This window comes from Lepidochelys kempii, chromosome 2, assembly GCF_965140265.1.
Source record: "Lepidochelys kempii isolate rLepKem1 chromosome 2, rLepKem1.hap2, whole genome shotgun sequence".
Lineage (NCBI taxonomy): Eukaryota > Metazoa > Chordata > Testudines > Cheloniidae > Lepidochelys > Lepidochelys kempii.
In genome coordinates, this window is record NC_133257.1 from 178,238,143 (window position 1) to 178,261,843 (window position 23,701).

The 23,701-nt window shown below is 41.0% G+C and overlaps 1 protein-coding gene across 7 annotated transcripts in view; it reads right to left on the reverse strand.

Moving 5' to 3' along the window:
* SUGCT (succinyl-CoA:glutarate-CoA transferase) overlaps positions 1-23,701 on the reverse strand; it is a 492,934-nt gene that overhangs the window by 381,818 nt on the left and 87,415 nt on the right. For all 7 annotated transcript variants that reach the window (XR_012157441.1, XM_073332837.1, XM_073332839.1 and 4 more), the window contains one exon: positions 19,542-19,685. Coding sequence is in view for 6 of the 7 variants with exons in the window: in XM_073332837.1 (XP_073188938.1) it covers positions 19,542-19,685 (144 nt within the window). In the remaining variant the exon portion in view is untranslated. The remainder of the gene's footprint in view (positions 1-19,541; positions 19,686-23,701) is intronic.

Below are 23,701 nucleotides of genomic sequence, written 5' to 3' on the forward strand. Positions count from 1 at the left end.
GGCAAACAAAACCTAGTCAGTATTTCAACAGGAGACAGACACCCTGCCTCCCATGGAAAACCTAGGTGATGCACAAATTGACACTGGTGATTCAGTAGGTGGTACTCCTCCCTCTGGTTCACAACTCATGTCCCAACAACATGTGAAGAAACACTGTGTTGTTACAGGTGTCTTTTGGATGAGACATAAAACCAATGTTCTGAGGACTTGTGAAAAGTAGGCATTTTAGCCCCAGTGTCTTGGACATTTTCCAATTTCCCTAGCAAAATTCCTTCTGCAATTGCAAATGATTATGGAATTCTTACCATATTCTTGTCCCAAAATGTTTTATTCTGTTATGGTACAAAGTTAGACTTTTGCAGTGTTTCACCCCGAGAGGTGTCTGCATTTCAGTCGTAGGTGAGATGTATAATACGGGCCACGACAATTAAGCTTGCAACCAAGACTTATTTTACACACAGACATTTAACTTTTCCCAGAACTAACATTTCCCTCTGGAAACTATCTTGTTGAATTCTAGGTAGCACATTGTGAGTTAAATCCTGGCCCTGCTGAAGTCATTAGGGATTCTGCCTTTGACTTTAATGGAGCCAGGATTTCAATTCCCCCCTCACCCGTAATATCAGTTTCATAAAACAAATATTTTTCAAGTTATTGGAAGTTACAAAAAAGAGAGAGAGAGAGAGTGCTTTTAAATTTTTTTATAGTGTCTTCCAATTTTTCCCATTGAATGCCAGTGAAAATGACGTATGGTCAGAAGCTAAAATAGGGAAAGAACGACTTAAAAATTACTTAGACAAGTTAGATGTCTTCAAGTCACCAGGACCTAATGAAATACCTCCTAGAATATTCAAGGAGCTGACTGAGGAGATATCTGAGCCTTAGCGATTATATTTGAAGAGTCATGGAAAACAAGAGAGATTCCAAAGGACCAGAAAAGGGCAAATATAGTGCCAAACTATAAAAAGGAATAAGGACAACCCAGGCAATTACAGACCAGTCAGCTTAACTTCAGTACCCAGAAAGATAATTATTAAGCAATCAATTTGGAAAATAACCAGAAGATAGTAAGGTGATAAGTAACAATCAGCATGGATTTGTCAATAATAAAAAATGTTAAACCAACCTAATAGCTTTATTTAACAGAGTAACAAGCCTTGTGGATCAGAGGGAAGCAGTATTGATGTGGAACACTTGACTTTAGTAAGGCTTTTGATACTGTCTTGCATGACCATCTCAAACAAACTAGGGAAATACAACCTAGATGGAGCTACTAGAAGACAGGTGCATAACTGGTTGAAAAACCATTCCCAGAGACTAGCTAACAGTGGTGCACAGTCAAGCTGGAAGGGCATAATGAGTGGTGTCCCACAGGGATCAGTTCTGGGCCCAGTTCTGTTCAATATCTTCATCAATGATTTAGATAATGACATAGAGAGTACACTTATAAAGTCTGTGGATGATACCAAGTTGGGAGAGGTTGCAAAAGCTTTGGAGGATAGGATTAAAATTCAAAATGATCTGGACAAACTGAGGAAATGGTCTGAAGTAAATAGAATGAAATTCAATATGGACAAGTGCAAAGTACTAAGTACTCCACTTAGCAGGGAACAATCAGTTGCACACATATAAAATAGGAAATGACTGCCTAGGAAAGAGTACGGCAGAAAGGGATCTGGGGGTCAGAGTGGATCACAAGCTAAATATGAGTCAACAGTGTAACACTGTTGCAAAAAAAGCAAACATTATTTTGGGATGTAGCAGGAGTGTTGTAAGCAAGACACGAGAAGGAATTCCTCCACTCTAGTCTGTGCTGATTATGCCTCAGCTGGAATACTGTGTCCAGTTCTGGGTGCCACATTTCAGGAAAGATGTGGACAAACTGAAGAAAGTCCAGAGAAGAGCAATAAAAATGATTAAAAGTCTAGAAAACATGGTCTATGAGGGAAGATTGAAAAAATTGGGTTTGTTTAGTCTGGAGAAGAGAAGACTGAGAGGGGACATGATAACAGTTTTCACGCACATAAAGGGTTGTTACAAGCAGGAAGGAGGTAAATTATTCTCATTAACCTCTGAGGATAGGACAAGAAGCAATGGGCTTACATTGCAGCAAGGGCAGTTTAGGTTGGACATTAGGAAAAACTTCCTAATGGTAGTCAAGGTAGTTCAGAACTGGAATAAATTACCTAGGGGGGTTGTGGAATCTCCATCATTGGAGATTAAGAGCAGGTTAGGGATGTCAGGGATGGTCTAGATAATACTTAGTCCTGCCATAAGTGCAGAGAACTGGACTAGAAGAACCTCTTGAGGGTCCCTTCCAGACCTGCAATTCTATGATGCTAACAGATTAATACAACTGTTCTAGCACTAGCAAATTCACACTCATTCATGTCCACAGGCACTTGTGCTCACTACAGTAGAGAAGAAAAAGAAATATAAAACACAAGAAGGATTATTGACAATCTTCCTCAGTACTGACTGGATCTCCACCAGCAAAGCTGCTGGGCAAAGACGTTTGTGTCAGCAACAACAGGCAACGAGTCCAAGGGGGAGGCAGGAACCCTGTGCAGCTTAGTAGAGCCTCAATGCACTTGGAGCTAGACCTTGCCCCCACACCAGCTGAGGCCCCGATTCAGCAAGGTACTTAAGCACATGCATATTTTTTAACACATGAATAATCCCACTGAACTCAAGCTATTTTTAGGGTTAAAGTTGCACAAATGCCCAAATACCTTGCTCAGTCGGGGCTTGAATTACTTGAGACTGGGATTTTCAAATGGGGCCTATGGGAGTTAGGTGCTCATCTCCCATTGACTTTCCGTATGAGTTGGGCACCTAACTCCCCGAGGCCCCTTTGAAAATCCTAGTTGAAAGTTTCATGATTATACAAATAACGTTGTCTTAGAACACATCCAATTTAGCTCTTCAGTGCTTTATGTCTTATGTAATAAATGTGAAGTGTTTAACTGCGTCAGCTCATAGCCACTTTGCAACTTCAATCAAATATCTTTAACAAATTCATTAGACTTAAAAGCTACTCCTCTCTTAGAATCGTAGAAATGTGGGGCTGGAAAGGCCCTTGAGAGGCCATCAATTCCCACCCCTCATCCTGAGGCAGGATCAAGTACACCCAGACCATCCTTGACAGGTGTCAGGGCTGGCCTTAGGGGTGGGCCACCTGGATAACCGCCCAGGAGCGCCATGGTCAAGAGGGCGCCATGCGACAGCACAGAAGTGCTCACTGCTGGTATAAAGTCAGAAACTACTCCTGGCTGGCAGGGAAGTGCCATGGGGGGTGGGGGGTGCCCACTTCCTGCTTTTTTCTGTCTGCTTCATCCTGATGGAGAAATGGGGGTGGGGAGGGGCAAGTGGCAATACACAGATACTGCTTCCCCCCCACATTCCTCCGCACCCCACTAGGGGGCTGTGAGAGAGGGATCAAGGAGCAACACCAACCACTCCATGTGTCCAGGTCACTTTCCCCAGCTGGGCTATGCTGTGAGGCGAACATCAGGAGCCGCTGCTCTGCTATCCTCCCCATACGCAGCCCAGGTGGGGAAAGTGACCGGGATGCAGGGAGTCCTGACATCGCTTCTCACTCCCCACCTCACAGCCCCCTAGGGGTGAATGGAGCAGCAGCCCTGGAGCACGCGAGCGAGCAGCAATGCCAGCTGCTCCATGCATCCACATCAGTTTCCCTATGTGGGCACAGGCAGGGAGTGCAGCAGTTGGGGTGCAAGGGCCACAGTGTAGGGATTAGGGCATAGGGGGTACTGGAGTAATAGTAATAGGATGAAATTTAATAGTGAAAAGTGCAAGGTGAGATTAGTTAGGGATTAATAACAAGAATTTATGTTATAAACTGGGGACGCATTACTTGGAAGTAACAGAGGAGGAGAAGGACCTCGGAGTATTGGTTGATCACAGGATGACTATGAGCCGCCAATGTGATATAGCCGTGAAAAACCTAATGCGGTCTTGGGATGCATCAGGCGAGGTATTTCCAGTGGAGATAAGGAGGTGTTAGTACCATTATACAAGGCACTGGTGAGACCTCATCTGGAATATTGTGTGCAGTTCTGGTCTCCCATGTTTAAGAAAGATTAATTTAAACTGGAACAGGTACAGAGAAGGGCTAATAGGATAATCTGAGGAATGGAAAACCTGTTTTATGAAAGGAGACTCAATGAGCTTGGCTTATTTAGCCTAACCAAAAGAAGGCTGAGAGGAGATATGATTGCTATCTATAAATATATCAGAGGGATAAATACCATGGAGGGAGAAGAATTATTTAAGCTCAGTACCAATGTGGACACAAGAACAAATGGATATAAACTGGCCATCAGGAAGTTTAGACTTGAAATTAGACGAAGGTTTCTAACCTTCAGAGGAGTGAAGTTCTGGAACAGCCTTCCAAGGGGTGCAGTGGGGGCAAAAGACATATCTGGCTTCAAGACAAAGTTTGATAAGTTTATGGAGGAGATGAGATGATGGGAGAGTCTAATTTGGTAATTAACTGATCTTCGACTACTAGCGGTAAGATATGCCCATTGGCCTGTGATGGGATGTTAGATAGGGTGGGATCTGAGTTACTACAGAGAATTCTTTCCTGGGTGTCTGGCTGGTGAGTCTTGCCCACATGCTCAGGGTTTAGCTGATCACCAAATTTGGGGTTGGGAAGGAATTTTACCCCAGGGTAGATTGGCAGAAGCCCTGCGGGTTTTTCGCCTTCCTCTGCAGCGTGGGGCACAGGTCACTTGCTGGAGGATTCTCTGCAGCTTGAAGTCTTTAAACCATGATTTGAGGACTTCAATAGCTCAGACATAAGTTAGGGGTTTGTAACAGGAGTTGGTGGGTGAGATTCCATGGCCTGCGTTGTGCAGGTGGTCAGACTAGACGATCATAATGACCCCTTCTGCCCTTAAAGTCTATGATTCTATACAGTGTAGGGGTTAGGGCACAGGGGGTACAGTGTAGGGGTTAGAGGCACAGGAGGGGACAGAGCTTAGGGGTACAGGAGGGAAGTTCAGGGATTGGGGCAAAGGGGGTACAGTGCAGGAGTTGGGGTGAAGGAGGGGGGTGAAGGGGTTGGGGAACCTGGGGAGCTTTGGGGGCCAAGGGCAATGGGGGGCTGGGGTGCCAAAATACAAGTTTGCCCAGGGTGCCATTTTCACCTACAGCCGGCCCTCTAACCTGTTCTCAAAAGCCTTCAGTGATGGGGATTCCACAACCTCCCTTCAAAACCAATTCCAGAGCTTAACTCCCCTTATAGTCGAAAGTTTCTCCGACTATCTAATGTTAATCTCCATTGCTGCAGATTAAGCCCATTACCTCCTATCCTGCCTTTGGTGGACAAGGAGAACAACTGATCCCCATCCTCTTCATAACAGCCCCTAACATATTTGAAGATCGTTAGCAGGTCCCGATCCCCCATATTCTCCTTTTCTTAAGACTGAACATGCACATTTTTTTTAACCTTTCCTCATAGGTCAGGCCTTCCAACAGCTTGTGAAGCTGCGATGCTTTGCATGGTCCCCAGGCTGTCTGGCTTTTCTTCATCTCTCTCTCTCTCTCTTGCATACTTAACTATGACCAACAAGACATACTCACAAAGTCTTTCAGAATATACATGGCTAACATATGATTTATGTAAAGCACATAATTAGGCTGGAACAGTATACCCATTTATCTTGTTGATCAAAGTTAAGGCTGTTAATAAGTACATAAAGTGGATTTCCTCATCTATATTATTGTTAGCCAAATGATGAACTGTAAGCGTAATGGAATAATTATTTAAAATTACCTTAACTCTACATTTCCATACATTTTAACTTTCAGTTTTATGTGTTTTGTATAAACGCTATACTACTGTCATTACCTTTACCATATGTTGTTTAAGTATTTTGTGTACTTTATCTATTATCTATCTATCTATCTTATTATTATTAAGTATTTTTGTTTAGTCTGTACTTAAAGCTATTTTCTTAAAACACTACAGGCCTGTTTTAATTTTAATAAGGAACAAACCCAGAAGAGCAACTTCTGTACCTGTAAACACTAAACTAGATGTAATTCAATGATAAAGTAATCACTGTATTCATTTGCCTGCACAGGCAGATGTACCTACTGTAAATGTATATTATCAAGTGTCTATACAGAGACTATTTTTTTTTAAACTCAGCGAAGGGAACACACACATTTACATTCCTTTGCCAAATTACTGATGATGGTCAAATCATATGTTTACTTTACATACCTACCTAAACCAGGGGAAAAAAAGAGCTACATTAAGGTTTGAAAAACTATATTCAGACAGAGACAATCAGACAGATGAGGAAACTGGATACCAAATGCCAGAAGGTAAGAGCAGACAGCGAAAAGAGACAGAGTTTCAAAAGATATTTTTTTAAGACAGCACATCAAACAAAATGTATTACAATGAGTTCACTGACTCAATCAATCATTTATGTGTAAGCTCAATAAGTGGGCAGGAAAAACAGAAAAATGTGATGAGTAAGCAGAAAGATGAAAAAACAACATTTTCAGTTAGACTGTTTCCTTTCTTATCCTTCCAAAGTAGTGTCTATTTTATTTTCATACTTCCTTATCAGGCTTTGATTCATATCCAAGTTAATTTTATTTCCTCTCTGCCTTTGGATTTGTTGGGGGAAAATGTAAGCTGCTTTATAGAAACTTTGATACAAGATACAAAAATCTATATAATGCCTTATAAGTTTTAAGGCACTTCCCTATGTGCAGCATAGATATCCTTTTACAACATACTGTGAAACCTGCTTATAGAATACTCAGTTTTTAATTTATAGCATTGTAGAACAAAAGCCCTGAATTGTTTCCTTGTGTTGCAGTGCAAAAATGCTAGTGACTCTGCTTATGCCTTTACTTTATTGCTCTGTGAAAAAGTATCTTCCTCTCACTTCCTGAAAGGCTACTAAAAACCGTCCAATTAAGGGCCTGACCCTCAGCCAGTGCAAATCAACATAGCTGCACTGAACTCAAAGGTGGTACACTGATTTACACCATCCAAAGATCTGATCATTAGTGTTTTATTGATCATCAGGGTGTTTTTCCCCACTACATGCTGCAATAATGGGCCTTGAACCCGGTAAGCTAACATACAGGCTTGATTCTTCTGGGGAGGGCGGTGTGAAGGAGGGAAAGTTCATTCCTTTCTCTTATCCCTTTTCTGAGTCTCAGTTGTGCTTAGTTGTGCAAAAAAAGATTCCTTTGGTCAGTACATTAAAAAAAAAAAAATTCACCTAGCAGATCCTGAACCCACTTAAGTCAATGGGAGTTTTTGCCACTGAATTCAGTGAGAGCAGGAGGAAGACCTTTGAAAGTTTGCTTTCATTCCACTGCTTACAGGTACAGTACACCTGCTTAATACGGTCATATTACTTTAAAGGAGGAATGTATTCTTGCCTATTAGGCACATTTCTCATAATAAGGATATCCAGTTCATGTTCACTTATCCACACTGCAAGGCTGATAAATTTAAGCACTGAATTGCCTCCTGCAAATAAGAAATAGTCCCCACCACAGAGGCAGTCTTCTCAAGATGGTAAGCTCATTAACACTGATTAGACCATATCTAGATATAATAGCGTAAAGAATAAGGGGGCATTTTTCAAAAGGCACAAAAGGTAGTTAGCCCTCTTTAAAAGTCAAAGGGAGTTGGATGTCTAATTCTCATTTGTCCATTTAAAAACCCCCTCCCCCCCCCCAAACTTGTAGAAAATCTTTGAAGAAAATTTTCAACAAAAAAGTGACAAAATGTTGCAAGGTTTTTTTAATTATTATTGTTGTTTTGTTTTGGCTGTTTTTCAACCGCTCTAATAAAAATATAACTGACACTTCATAGAATCATAGAATACCAGGGTTGGAAGGGACCTCAGGAGGTCATCTAGTCCAATCCCCTGCTCAAAGCAGGACCAATCCCCAATATTTGCCCCAGATCCCAAATGGCCCCCTCAAGGATTGAACTCACAATCTTGGGTTTAGCAGGCCAATGCTCAAACCACTGAGCTACCACTTGTACAGGTAAGAGGAAATTTTACCTCTCGATCAATCTGGATACCAATAAATCTAGAAGACGCTACTGGGAATTCACAAGCCATAATGAAAACTATCCCAAAAGAAATAAAAGGGTTTGAGGCAGGTTGGAGGTGACTGAAAGCTGTTGCCACCTAATGACTGCTTGGCAACCTGTGTGAAATCAGTTAGTGGGCTCAGTCCAGTTCTTACTGAAAAGGAGCTTACATCATAAAAAGCACCCTCAAAATTGGCAGCACTGCCAGCTATCTCTGCAGAGATCAAGAGCTTTAGTGGTATGGAGACTGAGCTGGCCTCTCAACCCTTCAGACTGTCCTTCCAGAACATAGCATTGGGAAAACTGGAGGGGCAGGAGAATGGAAACTTGCAGTGCTGATACCTGTACAGTACCTGTTCTATGCATAAAGGATTTTGGTCTCAAGGGATATCCATTCCGCAGCTTGATAAAATAGAACTCAAAAAATTCATTCAGTCTCGTTGGGATCTTCAAATGAGATTAAGGGAATTAGGCAGTCCTATTGACAGTCCCATTTAAAACTAGACTGGACAAAGTATTAGAAAATGTGCTATACAGGGAACAAACTTTGACAGGGAAAGTAACTGGGGACCTAAAAGGTCTTTTTCATCTCTATCTTCTATGAGACAGTACTTAACTTTGTTTCCAAGAAAAGTTTAAAAAATTAAAATACAAAAGTTACAACTAAATAAAAAAATGTATATAGCCAAATACAGATTTCAACGTAAGGCTGTAAAAACAGCAACACCTCAAAGAAATGTAAAGTCAGAATTGATCTTCCTTTTATTTATTCAGTTGCGTCACCAAATGGAGGGGTCCACTCAGCACCTGATACATAAGCACGATATGATACGTCCAGGTTGGTCGTCAGTCCTAGCTTCAAACTCTTTTTGAAATCTGAAAGTTACATAAACCATAATTTTTTGTTACATAATTATATTATTGTGCTGATTTCTGGTTCCCTGTTTGACAAGACTGCTCAGTTTCATGAAATAAATCAGAACTGATTTCTTTCCAATGAGCTCTATCTAAAACTAAGGTAAATTCAATTTTACATGCTTTTTTTTTTTTTAAATGAAGATTAAGGAGCAACAGAGCCACCACTGGGTGGCTTAAATAAGTCACAGGTATGCACTCAATATCCTAAATAACATTTAAAAACCCTGCCTTAAGAGAACATTATTAAGGTTGCAAACTCAAGCACTGGAAAGTTAGGAAATGCCAGAACTAAGGTTGCCAGTACAATCCTAAATTGGCCACCTTGTGCATAAGCATTATGATACAGTTTTAATTACACAGCCACATACTATTTTTTTCAACGGGATCGCTGTCTCATTCAGTGAATGGGTACTTACTCAATATTTCCTTTTATCCATCTCATTCAATATGTGGCCTCGGGCATCCCTGACTACCCCACCTCCGCATTTCTTGCCCTCCACCCCTTCAGCCCTTTCCTTCTCTGCTCCTATCTACCATACTACCCAGGAACCAGCTCCTGACTCCTCTCCCTGCCCTTCCCCCCCGCTCCCCCCCCATTTCCCCTTACCTACTCCTGTCTCCCTCTGATCCTCCCAAAAGGCAAATCCCTGACACCAGGCCGACCCTCCTGCCAAATTTCAAGTCCTTGCTCAAAAGCAATCAAACAGATGTAATCATTCTTTTCAGAAGGCGAAACAATGTATTTTTCGCTAGCCTCATTCCTGAAAACAGCTCAACCATTTTAGCTGAAATTGAAAGAAAGAAAAAGAAACGAAAGAATAAATAAATAAATAAATAAATAATTGTTCCGCCAGTGGCATGGAAAATTTCTGCCAAAACTGTTGAAGACTGGCAAAGCTATAAGCATCTGAAAACAGGGTCTTAAAATGGAAAGTGGTATGCAGCCTTAGTTATCTGTGGTGCTATCTTCTCCACCTACAATAATTTGTTCAAGATTGCTTCTGTTTAGGATAGAAAAGCCACCAGTAAAAATATCATCAACGTTCCTGCGTTCATTTTTATAGTTTCGCCAAATGCAAGTCAAATGTTTAACTCTGCATAAGAATTTTTTCTTGTTCAGTTTATATTCAAATAGCTATTTTACTGAATATAAAAAGTGTTTTCTTATCAGAAGTTGTTCTTGTCAACAGAACATGATTAGAACTTTTATGCTGGGTCTTATTTTCTATTCTTTGGACTGTTTTTAAAAGCAGCTTATTGTGTGCCACTGACAATTTAGAAAATAACGTGGGCTAAATTTTCAAAATGTGGATTCCATTTCTTTCACAAAAAGAAAAGGAGTACTTGTGGCACCTTAGAGACTAACCAATTTATCTGAGCATAAGCTTTCGTGAGCTACAGCTCACTTCATCAGATGCATACTGTGGAAAATACAGAAGATGTTCTTATACATACAAACCATGAAAAAATGGGTGTTTACCACTACAAAAGGTTTTCTCTCCCCCCACCTCACTCTCCTGCTGGTAATAGCTTATTTAAAGTGATCACTGTCCTTACAATGTGTATGATAATCAAGGTGGGCCATTTCCAGCACAAATCCAGGGTTTAACAAGAACGTCGGAGGAATGGGGGGGGGGGGACAAGGGGAAATTGGTTATCTTGCATAATGACTTAGTCACTCCCAGTCTCTATTCAAGCCTAAGTTAATTGTATCCAATTTGCAAACAAGTGCCACAAGTACTCCTTTTCTTTTTGCGAACACAGACTAACACGGCTGTTACTCTGAAATCTGTCATTTCTTTCACATGATACAGCTGTGTGTGCAAACACCTACAAGTATATTTCTAGAGCACTAACATGAGCACACAGGAGTGCCTGAATTTGACACTTTAACAGTTGAGCACACAGGTAACAGAATCTATTAATGCAAGACTCAGACAAAGAGATTCTGTTCACGAAAATTTTATCGTGTGCAAGCACTGGCGTTAAAACACATATTAATAGTAGTATCGCTCGCATTAAAGTATTGCCTGAAGGCTCCAGGCAGGGATTAGGGCCCCACTGTACTAGGTGCTGTGCCACACACATAATCAAGACAGACCCTGCCCAGATCTTACAAAGGTATTTTTCCATGCCAAGTTCCACACACACAAATGGAAACTGCGGTAGGGCCCCTTTCAGTTTTGGTCCTGTTTAGAAACAATGCCATTTACTGTATAAAATACACACTCCGGGTAAAATTTTCAAAAAAGTGCCAAAGTGATTTAGAAGCCTGCATCCTATTGACTGTCTAGGCTTTTTTAGGGCTTGTCTACACAACCAATACATGACAAGGTAGGGTGTAAATCTACTTCTCACTAGCCTGCTGAATGCTAACTGTCCATGTAGATTCTGCTGCTGTATACTAGAAGTTCCCTAGTTTTGATCTGCTCTGAAATAGAAGTAGATAGACATTCAGACTCGGGCTGGAGCCCAGGCTCTGGGACCCTCCTCTTGGCAGAGCAGGGGAACCAGCCCAAGTATCTACACCACAATTTTACAGCCCAACAGCCCAGGCCCACAAGCTCAAGCCAGCTGAGACAGGCCAGCTGTGCAGATATACCCTAAGTCACTTCTGAAAATGGGAGTTAGGCTATTAAGTCACTTAGATGCTTTTGAAAACTTTAACCACTTTATTTTTTTAATCCTCGCACTTTTTATTACTGGTATTTGCATGAAAACAGTTCTTAAGAATTCATCTGCACCTGCTTATTATTCTCACCCTCTCCTTGAGAAGACTATCACACCTTTGCCACAACTAACAGTTCTGCCAGAGGTTTGTGCTTTCAGGTTAGGAAAAAGCAGCAGGAACAGAAGAACTCTTAGGTCTCTGTCCTATAAACGGCTATGCACCTCTTGCACGGTGCTGAGCGTACAAGGGTTGGGGCAGCGGGGTGCTAGAATTTCCCATCATTGCTGTCACAGCTGCTTCTCCACTGGCCATAGCAACCGTGTGTGTAGTTATTCATGCAGAGCTTCTGATGGCCATCAGTCTCTTAAATACGATATCATTCAGCCCAGGTCAGAGTATGTCCACACACCACAGTGTTTAAAATGCTGGTAGCTGCCTGGGGCCTTGCCTACTTGAGGACTCCCACTGTTGCTTCCACCAGATGAGCTGGATGATGTAGCAACAGTAGGAATTTTTTAGGGAAAATATCCTAATGTAGCCAATGCCATTAACATTGGTCGGAACTGGGGGTGTTCAGCATCCTCTTCAGAAATAAATGTCCTATTTGGAAACAATCATCCCTAGCAATAAAAAGCAAAGTTAGAAACCACTCGGACACTACAGTCATCTGATGACCAGATCTGTTCTGGAAGTGGAAATGGGCTGTGTTTGACTGTCAGATGTTAAAGGGGATCTTCCCATTAAAATATTGGCAATATATCAGTAATATCAAGTTGGGCCGTTTCCAGCACCTGGATTTGATGATCACTTTAGATAAGCTATTACCAGCAGGACAGTGGGGTGGGAGGAGGTATTGTTTCATATTCTCTGTGTGTATATAAAGTCTGCTGCAGTTTCCACGATATGCATCCGATGAAGTGAGCTGTAGCTCACGAAAGCTCATGCTCAAATAAATTGGTTAGTCTCTAAGGTGCCACAAGTACTCCTTTTCTTTTTGCGAATACAGACTAACACGGCTGTTACTCTGACACATTTTAAGAGTGCTAGATTACATCTTTGTCTCTGCAACATTAATGAGCACCCACCGTTCACTCATCCATTGTGCCTTCTTTGAACTCTTTATGTTGTCTTCAGCACAAACGGAGGTTCATCTATTAAGGTGTCAAAGTGTACAGCTCAAAAGAAAAATGTGGTCCAAAGTTCTGTTTGATTTGGGAAATAAATGGGTTTGTATTAACCATCTGGATGCCTGGAGCCAAGATATGGCATTTCTTGCTGGTGATTCATTTTGCATTTCTGGCTCGCCCCAAAATTTCTTGACTCTCAGCACTGGAAAATGAATGAACCCAAAAATATAACTGATTTTTTACTCTAAAGTTAAAAGACTTTTGATAAATTATTTTTAATTAATTAATGAATAATTTGAATAAATACAAAATGCAGGTATATGGTTCTCTACTTAATAATGATTTTCTTAGACAGATCCAGAACGGAGTTTCAGCTGAAGTTATTCAACAAGAAATGGAATGATACACAATTGTAGTCTAGTTTTAATCAGAGGAGTCCAATTTGGTTAATAATCCTTCAAAAACTTCAGGCTCTTTTATGACGAACTGCAACCTACACTTTAGTCTTTTTTTTGTACACATGTTTGATTTTGTTTTTAACCATGTAACACATTCTGATCATTGTTATTTATATAGTATTGTACTTTAACTGAATTTGTACCAAACAGCAGGTCTGTGAGGAGTTTATAATTTAACTGCTGTGCTGGAAACAATGCAATACAGAATAATACAAACGCAGAGTGGCATATGGTCACTATGTAATTACTTCATCAGATCAAAGTAATCAGAACATGAAGTTTCAGCATCATGTTTTTCTTTCGTCCCTCTTGAAATGACTCCTATGGGGCATATTCTAATCAGAGCAACATGGATGCTGCAGAACTACTATAATAACCACCATTCCAGTGCTGCCCCCATTCCATCAGCATCTCCAGTAGGACAAGCTTGTGGGGGTTATTAGACCTCCAGAAGTTCGGCATCACACACAATTCAGTTCTTTTACTCACTTACTGTAACTTAACCTTGTCACCTTCCTCCATCAACTTATAGTCTGTTCTCTTATTGTTTCTATAAATTACTACACCATACAGAGGACCTATGGGCCTTATTCAAAGCTCACTCCAGTCAATGGAAAGACCCATTGACCTCATGGAGTTTGGATCAGGGGAGCACTAAAAATCTGTTTATTGCCCTGTTGGTTACTCACACTTCTTCATTTCTTTTAATCTGTTAGCCTGAACTCTTACTTTCCAGTTTTGGAGGTTGCACTTTTTCTTCTAATCCATAAAGTGATTCTGATAATTGGTACATTGGTAACAAACCATAGTAAAACTTTCAGTTTCATATCCAGAGTCATGTCCATAATTCAAAGACCATCTAAATCAGGGGTCTCAAAGTCCTGGCATGCGGGCCATCTGTGGCCCGACAACCTCCACACTGTGGCCCGCAAAAACTTTTTTTAAAAGTTCTTTCATCCAGCCCTCATGGCTGCCGGCTGTGGGGGGGCAGAGGGGAGGGGAGGAGAGATTTACATGCCCCTCCCACCAATGTTGCTCCATACTGCTGCTCCTGGGACCCTCCCAGGGGTTGCACTTGGCAACGTGTCATTCACCTCAGGCAGCTCCACTCCCTGCAAGCTGTTCCCTATCCCTGCTGTTGCCAGCGGAGCCGCAGAGGAGAGACCCATGCAGCCACGCTGTCTGCCACAAGCACCACCCCCCACCCCCCGCAGCTCCCATTGGCTGGGGGAGAGGGACAGAGATACCATAACTAGTTGCTGGGCAGAGTCAGCCATGGAGGCAGCATCACTAGTCACTGGGCAGAGTCAGCCAAGGTGGCATGAGGCCAACGGAGCGATGGAAAAGGGTGGGAAAAGGGCTGGGAGGTGGAGTGAACACCATCTTCAGTGACATTATTGGCCCACTGGGAGGATTTGAGGACTGGCACTGGCCCTAAGGTAAACTGAATTTGAGACCCCGATCTAAATAGTAATCTCACTGTATTGACTGGAACTAATGCCTATCTTCATCGTCAAGCTCTCTCCTTTCCCTGTTCTAGCATATTCCTATGTTTTAATATGTTTCCTATACTTTTTAGAAAAGATGGGTTTCTCCTTCCCTCCTTTAGCTAGATAATAAATCTTCAGCTATCATTAGTACAACTAGTGAATCCATTCAATCCAAGGTCAAGGTGGAGCATAATCTACCAATGACTTTATGTATTACTAATGATTCGAAATAGCAGAAACCATACGTACTCTCTGAGGCCAAACTCAGCTCTTCTTTCAAACACATTAATATTGCTCTTTCAAAAATCTGTATAGCTCAAGCAGAAGCATACAGTGCCAAATTCTGCTGCCTCTTATGCTGATAAACTCAGTGGAATGATTCAGAAGTTATACCCTTGTAACAAACAGTAGCATTTGACCCATATTTTTTAGAACAATTAAAATAACTTAGCATTCGTTTTTGCTACCTCGAAGACACGTAGTGAAAGAGAAAACACATTTCTCCATGTAGTGTGTGCACTACACTTTTTTATCATGTGCAAAAGACAGAGAGAATTTAGTGCTTTGGAACGCTGGTGCTAAATAGCTTTGGAAACAGACTCCCTTGTTCATCCACAGGCTAGATAAAACATGGATAACTGTGTAAGATTCCTATATCCTGCCCTACCAATGTGCCTCAACTCTCACCAGCAGTAACCACCTCTAGACAGGATAGGTTCATCCTCTATGTCTATTCAAACCATGATCTCTCCAATTAACACACAGACAACACAACATGGCCTAGTACAGAGGAAGGATTGCCTAGGAGTTATAGCAGTAAGCAATGAGTCAGGGGACCTGGATTTCATTCTTAATTCTGCCACTGATATATACCATGTGACCGGGGCACATCACAAACGTTCTGTGTCTCAATTTCCCTATTTGTAAAATGGGGATAATGTTTACCACTTTTGTTAAGTGCTTGGAGATAACAGAATGAAAGTTACTATTCAAACACAAAAGTATTATCATCATCAGTTTACGGTTATGGTTGTGGTTTGTGTCATACCTGAAGACCTGAACTGAGACAACTATATCATCTCACATAAACAACCATTAAACACTATCAATGTGGGCTGGATTCGAACTGGACACCTAAAAGGCAAAAGTTTCTAAAGCTCACTGCTAATCCCATAAGCTATCCTGCAATTTAAAACATATTTACCAATAAAGATATGAGTGAAGAAAACAATGTCTTCTAATTTGCTATATTTTTCTAGTCATTTAACAATTATGAGAATATATTGTGTATCTTTATAACAAATATAAACTGAAACTCAGTAATTAGAAGCAGAGAAGTGACTTGAGATAATCATACATTATAAACAATATTAACCACATTATCCTGTCTGTGGAATCTGAGACAATACATAATAAAAATTGTTAAATGTTAAAGAAGTAGAACACTTCTTACAGTATTTTAGTCCAAAAGAAACTAGCTCGCTACAGTATATTTTTATTTTTTTATTTTGTGTGTGTGTGTGCCTGGTTGCAATTAAATACAGGAAGGATATTAAAACTTCCAAGAGATTTTTTTTCAAGCCACAACAGAAGAATAAGTGCAGTTGCATAATTGGAACCAAATCCAAAACCCACTTCCTTCTTATTTACTAGCATCAGCTAAAGGACACTATTTAGATGCTGATGCTAAAAGGTCTGGAGTTGACAACTATAAATCATCTATGGGGAAATTTTTTTCAAAAGAATCTTATGCCAAGGGTTAAAAGTTTATAGCTGAGAGACCACAGAAAGTTAGTGCCCACTGCAAAAGTACATCCTAGCAGTCATCCTGTCTTTCTTTCTTCAATAAAGTCCTTGAATTTTGCTTTGTTGTAGGGAAAGAAATCTTCACCAGTTAATAATCAGCTACTACTCTGCTACAGTGTAATTTGGAGGAGAGACAGAATCGAGGAGGAGAGACAGGACTCTTTTACAGGATGCTAGGTCACAATGACATTCTATTTTACAAGCAGACATTTGTCATCTATACATAGAAGAGCTAAAATTAGAAAATATGCTTCCTGATCATCATGCTATATATCAGGCTTTGGGTCTTTTTCATTGGCAGCTGAATTTCAGTTCAATGTTGCCTTGTTACCGGCACTGACAGATCTGTGCAGAAAGTTTAATATTAAGGTGATCTGGGAAAAAGAAGGCCTCTTGCATGGCTTTAAGATAAGCATAAGAATGGCATCTGAGGATAATGATGGAAGCTTAAATGTTAGAATGTACGGATTTGGGGGATAAAACAAACCAAATATTATTTTTCAGCACTTTCAAATTATTTCAGGTATTTAAATAGCTCTGATTCTTCATGTTCTTAGATAAAGATCCCACACATTTAATCTTGAGTACAGTGAATGAAAAAGAAGTCCTCTTACAGGCGTAGTGTAGCCCTGCCTCTGACTTCATACCCTTAATTGCTGTTTGTGTTGAATGGAAAGGTGGGTATTTTAAATAAGGCAAGGCTGAAGGAAGGAAGAAAAAGTATAAGCAGGCTGCAATGTTAGCTTGGTGCCAGAAAGTGTAGCAGTTGGACGCAAAAAGCTCTCCATAAAGGTCATAACAACTTTAGTAAGAGTGTCCTTCAAGAATGCATTTGGTTTGCCATCCAGGAGAAGCGATCGCTCCCTTCACACTAGAAGAATTAATAATTTTATTTGAGGTAATGTTGAAATAAGGAACGGTACAGAGTTCAAGCATAGGAGTTTCTGGTCGTCAGGGGATAAGGTACAGATTATCAAGGGGTGCAAAATGCGATTTAGGAACTGGTGGAGCAAGGATCACATAATAATCTGCAAATTCCCCGACTGGGGGAAAAGTTTAACCGGTCAGAGTACAGACATCGAGATATGGGGTAAGTTATCCACACAACAGCTACTTTCGGTATGCTGGGTATAGTGAGTGAATACGGGGGTGGGGATGGGTCTACCCTCATTTGGTGGGGTTTAATGTTCAGCGAGCTTACGGTTCCAGTTCATACGGTCCGATGGGGAAGGCCTCTCAGTCTCTTTCCCACAGTGTGTGCACAGTGTCGTACCGGCTCACTCCTCCTGGTACTGTCGGTGGCCGGTGATGTGCTCGATATAGATGTCCCTGGACCATCGGATGGTGTCCGAGACCATGAGGCGCCGCATGAGTCGTGCGTAGCGTCTACCGATCCCGCAGGTCCGCAGCACACGCTCATTGCAGGGGTCCCAAGCGCCCAGGGCTCCGACAATCAGGGCGACCAGCTGCACCTCGTAGCCCTTCGCTCTCAGGGTGTCGGCCAGTGGGGCGTATTTTTCCAGTTTCCGAGCTCGAGCTTCTCGGAAGGCCGGGGTCCTGTTCTCGAAAGGGACCGTAATGTCGACGAGGATGATCTTTTTCTGGGTTTCGTTGGTGACAACCACGTCGGGTCGTAGCGGGCTGTCGGTACCGGAGATGGCGCAGTTCACGGCGACCTCCCCCAGGCTAGGTGAGATGGCTTTCACCAGGCGGTTCTGGATGGCATTGTGGCTCAGCTGCCAGGCTCTGGAGTGGGGCTTGCAGCTGCACAGGACGTGGGGCAGGGTCTCGTTGGAGTAGCCGCACTTCCTGCAACGCTTGTCTCGGTTCCCGTGGCGGACGGCTCCGTTGAGCGGGACGCAGTTGAGCCGGGCGCGGTGGATGAACCGCCAGTCGGCGAAGCGGGTGAAGCCGCCCCCGGCGAGGAAGTGGTTGCTGGCGTCCCACTTGCTGGTCAGTTCGAAGGCTTTTCCCTGGTCCGGCTTGCGCTTCAGGGCTTCTACGTACAGCGAGTGGGTGGCTGCCTTCAGGGTCCTTTCCAGCAGGCCCCTGGCGCTCGGGGTGACTATGGTGTTGCCCTCGGACCCGATCTGTGGCACCAGGACACCCAGCTCCTGGCGCTCCTCACACCACTCCCATACTAAACTCTAGCCTGAGTCAGGTTGGAACAAAATTTATCATTGTCAGTCTGTTTTGGGATTGCTAATTTAAGGCCAAATTCTGAAGCACTTACTCAGACAATATACACATCTGAACCCAACTGAGAGCTCTGCTGAGTAAGGACCTAAGGATTTGACCTTTATTCAGGATACAGATACAAGGAAACAAATGCTATCTTTGAAATTAACAACCTAAATTTTCTACACTGCAACTAAACAGCGCCTTAGCCTGAGCCTGGTTAGCCTGAGTCAGCTAGCATGGTCCAGCTGCAGGGTTTTAATTGCAGTGTAGACATACCCAGATTATATACTGACTCTGACATTCAGGGTGATCCTGTGCAAGTTACTTAGAGCTGAATGTTCAAAAGGAGTTAGGCTTCTAACTTCCATTCATTTCAATGGAAATTAGCACCCTAAATAGAAGGTAGTAGTCTAACTCCTTTTGAGCATTCAGCCCTTAGCTTCTCTGGAAGAAATAAACCCCAGTGCTAAGAGCACACTATACTAGGGTGATTTCATCAGCTGTGTTTTTTATCCATACATCACAGGGACATTAAAAACACTAATTAATCAAGCCTCAATGTGCTTTGAGATCCTCAGTAAAAGATGGTATTTACGTGGCAGACAGAAGTGCTGTAGTAATAATAGTCATCAATCAAAATAATTCAACCAGTACTATAGAAATATAAACTAGGAAATTTGTCTCTAGTATTGCTTTCAATGTCATTTGGCCCAATGCACAAAAACCAGTAAGAAAAGTAAATCTACATCAATAAGCTAAGTAAAACATTCTTTAAACCCGTACCTGAGATGACAATAGATTGCAGTCAATGTGAAGTCCCTTCCCAGTTTTATATCTTTGAAGCAGGCCGGCCATGATTGCTCCATACGTGTACAACCCTGTAGCAAGGTCTGTCATGGCTACTCCTGGCCTAATTGGACCACCATCCTAGCAGGAGCGAAAAAATGGGAACGGGGAAGAATTAATATTTTGTTATGGTAAATTCCATATAAGACATGGGTTAAAAAAAATGTTCATATTACACATTACAGAAACATGCTAAGAAGCTAAAATACCTTCTGAGTGAATTAAGTTGAAAAGTCTGCCACTGAAAAATACATATTCTCACGAGTATCTACAGATAACCTGTTCCTAGCAATTCTGTAACTTTACAGTGCTCTCCCCTACAAACAGTGGTAAATTGTGAAAGAATTGTGCTATTCTACCCTGTATCAACACTATCGCTTTCATTCAATAGTTTCAAAATGTCTTTAAAAAATAATAAATTGTTAGAGGCAAAATTATTCCAAAGGAAAACACAATTTAATATACCTGGAAAACAAGGTACTGTAGGACTTGTCATACAGGTTGTCAGTGGCACAAGTAACTGAGGAGGATGGCAAATCGCCCCCCTATTAATTTTCTTGCTGTATCTTAAAACATTCATCACCGGTTTCCAGTAGAAAAGATTGTTTTATAAAAGGAAGACTTGAAATGCCAGTGGGGATTCACAAAGGTTTTATGAAATGAGACACAATTTGAGACTCACTTTTTAAGCATATTTAATCTTCAAACATAAAAAACATATATATCCAAAATGAAAAGCTTGTGATTCTGTTACTAAAATGTAAGAACACATAAGAGTCCCATACAGCTAATTAGTTAGGCCTACTAGTGTTTTGTATCTGCCCTTCAATACAAAAACACTTTTACCAATGTTTGCTTTCTCATCAGCTAACATATTACAAAATTACAACCAAACCAATCTGAAAAGTGCCAGAAAATGTCTAGTTAATGTTGAGCTGACTGGCTGGAAGTGCAGGTGGTTTAAAAATATTCAAAATTCTGAATCCAACTGTCCAGTCCTCCATGATTTTCCTGTCACATGCACTGTGATGCAATGAAGTGTAACAACTTCTCTTTGCAAATATGTATTTGGGACAAAAACCTGGATCTTCAATTGTAAATACTAAAAGAGAAGGAACAAAATCAGGATTAGGTTCCATCAGCCTTTTCTAACTGTTTAAGGTTCAGTGTTTGAGATCAGTCAATCTAACTAAGTAACAAAGATTTCATAGCTTCTCTGAATCATTTTTCAATTGTGTCCTAATTAATAACAAAGAACTAGAACCACACAAAACCACACAAATGCCAGACTTCCACTGAGAGTGAGACAGTAACGTCATCGGCCTGCAACCTTCAAATCCCTCTAAAATTTTCAATTGCTTTTGTAAATTTAGTGCTTCTCTATAGAGTTCCTTGCCCAAAATAAGTGCCATGTTTTGACCAAAGTTTTCCTTAGGTTCAATGCAAATTTCAATGCATTCATAGTAATTGGATCAATCTAGGTACTTCTGTGGACCCCATCACTGTATATCTGAATGTGACCCTAAAACTAATGAATTCATCCTCACAGCATCCATGTGAGCTAGGGAAGACCTATCTCCATTTTACAGATGGGAAACTAAGGCACAGACAGATAAAGTTTCCTGTCCAAGGTCATTCAGGCAAATTGTGGCAAACCCAGGAATTGAACCACGGTCTTTTGAGTATCAGTCCAGTGCCTTGACCATAAGGTTACCTAAAAGTGGAGAAATTCCTGAGCGTTCCATCCAATGTCATTAGGAAGCTGGGACTCAATCCTCTTTTTTTTAATCAACTAACCATAATGCTGATTATGGCTGAAGAATTTTTTTGATCTTCCACCGGGTGCTTCAGGATTGTGCTAGAAATTATTTCTTTCCCAACAAGGTTTATAGCGTCCTGAACACTCATATTTGAGGCATGAAATCGTGTCACACTGAAGTCAATGAAAACACTCCCACTGACTTCATCCGGGCCAGGATTTCACCCCAGAAGTTTAAGATGACTGCATGCAAGAAGTTCTCTCATTTTGCTGCGTTTTATTTTTGTTGTCTGAGCAAAAGGCAAAGAGATTTTCCAATATCCCAGACTACTCATAAACATCAGTTAGGGAATGAACAAGTCTACTAACAGAAAAGATGAGACAATCATTACTTCAGAAGCTATAGTACTTTTTGCTCTAAGAAAGTTAAAAGCTAAGGCTCAAATTCTGATGCCATTACTTGCATTGAATAGTTCCTTACTCCACAAGTGGTGGCACTGAAGTCAGTGAGACAACTCTTGGAGTAACGTACCCATTATCACGAGGAAGCGTTCATCAGAATTTGGCCCGAAATCAGTATGAAAAAGGTAGGTATGAAGGTTGCATATCATAAAAAAGAGCAGTGTTTTGTCAAACGGCACACAGACAAGACATCTTTAAGCAATTCTGGCTGACATTCAATAAAACTTGAATTTGTACAGTCACTTTAACTACTTCTCAATTTACATTGCTAAATCTAATTACTTTTTAGGACTACAAAAGAGTTATGATAATTCCGACTCTTTTAAAAGAACTTGGTTTCACTCAAGAAAATAAAAAGCTGTCCTTAAAGTCAAATAGTGTTTTCCTATTCTGTTTTTAGCAGAGTAAGTTGCGTATATAAATCCGATAACTAGCTATCTATGAGTCATTTAAAGGGGATTTTGTTTGTACCCAGTAAGGTAATACTGCACTGTCAAATGCACTAAGAAATCAATTTGGGGATAAAAAATTGCAGGAAATTAAGCTTCTATATATGACGGCAAGAACGGCTACTTTATTCATTATATTTTAAAATTCTCAAATGAAAAGTTAAAAAGACACAAAGTAGAAATTAAAGAAATCTTGAAAATCACCATTAAAAGTGCATGAACGACTAGTCTTCTGTTACTTTAGGCACAACCCCAAGCAGGGGCCTGTGGGAAAGTTACTGCTTACTTCTGTGTGTGTGGGTCCAACGGCCAGAAGCTGGGTAGAACTGAATCGGTGCAAAGGGATATTTTTTATTTCCCTGTTCTATCATGTCGTCAAGATACTATCTACCCTAAACTGTTTCATAGTGAACATCAAACAAAACCTTTATCCTATATTTAGTGAAAGCCTTCAGTAGGTTAAGCAAAATGTATCCATCTTAAATCATAACCAAGAAGCTCGGTAGGGGCAGAGACAAAAAGGTCATAATTCTAAATTTCACCAGCTTGCAAATAAATGAGGCAACAACATTCTGAGATTGAAAACAATCTCCACTGGTTTAAAAAGACATCAATCTCAGCCTTGATGGAGAAAATTACAAATGCGAGATGATAACGACGGACGATTTCAGCAGATACTGTATCACATGAACTTCTCTCTTGGATCTTTGTACCAACATCTGCCTCACCAAGTACACCATCTTCCAGTTTTTGCTTAATAAGACTGTATCTTTTCCTCCTCAAGTAGATTTCCTTTGTCTGTGTACATGGTTAATGCACTATTCTTTATCTACGATTCACAAAGAGAAAAATTTTGTTGAACATTACTTAAGGTTGCTCTCATCAATAAATCAAACCATAAAAGAATTTGTATTTCCTAAATTAAGGATTAAAAAGGATAAAAGGGTTGCAAAATCAAGCACACTCAAGTTAGAAAATGCCAGGATGCCTTAGTTCGACCCGCTTGTGCATATGCATTATGATACAGCCTTTAATTACATGATCCTTCAAAAAAAAAAAAAAAAGAGCACCCCTAGTTCATTCGGTGCACAGGAGGGACCTGCTCAGGGGAGCAGAGGTTGGGTAGTGAAGGAGTCCTTTCTTTATAGGACCCATCCCTCATTTGTTGCAGAAATTGGGAAGTTTGTAGTGAACAAGGCAGGGGAGCTAGCTAACAGGAGCAATTAAGTGATCCTTGGGGTGAGTTTGTTGTTTGTTAGCTTGTTGTTGTATGCTTGCTTGCTTGAAGTCTATAGTGCAGTCTGTTTTGGGGGCTGTGAACTGAGCAAAGCAGTCTGCTAAACTAGGCTGAGAGTTTACTAACAAGGCTCTAGCTTGCTACTCTTCAATCCCTAATCCCTTTAGGATACCATGAGAAGGGGGTGGGG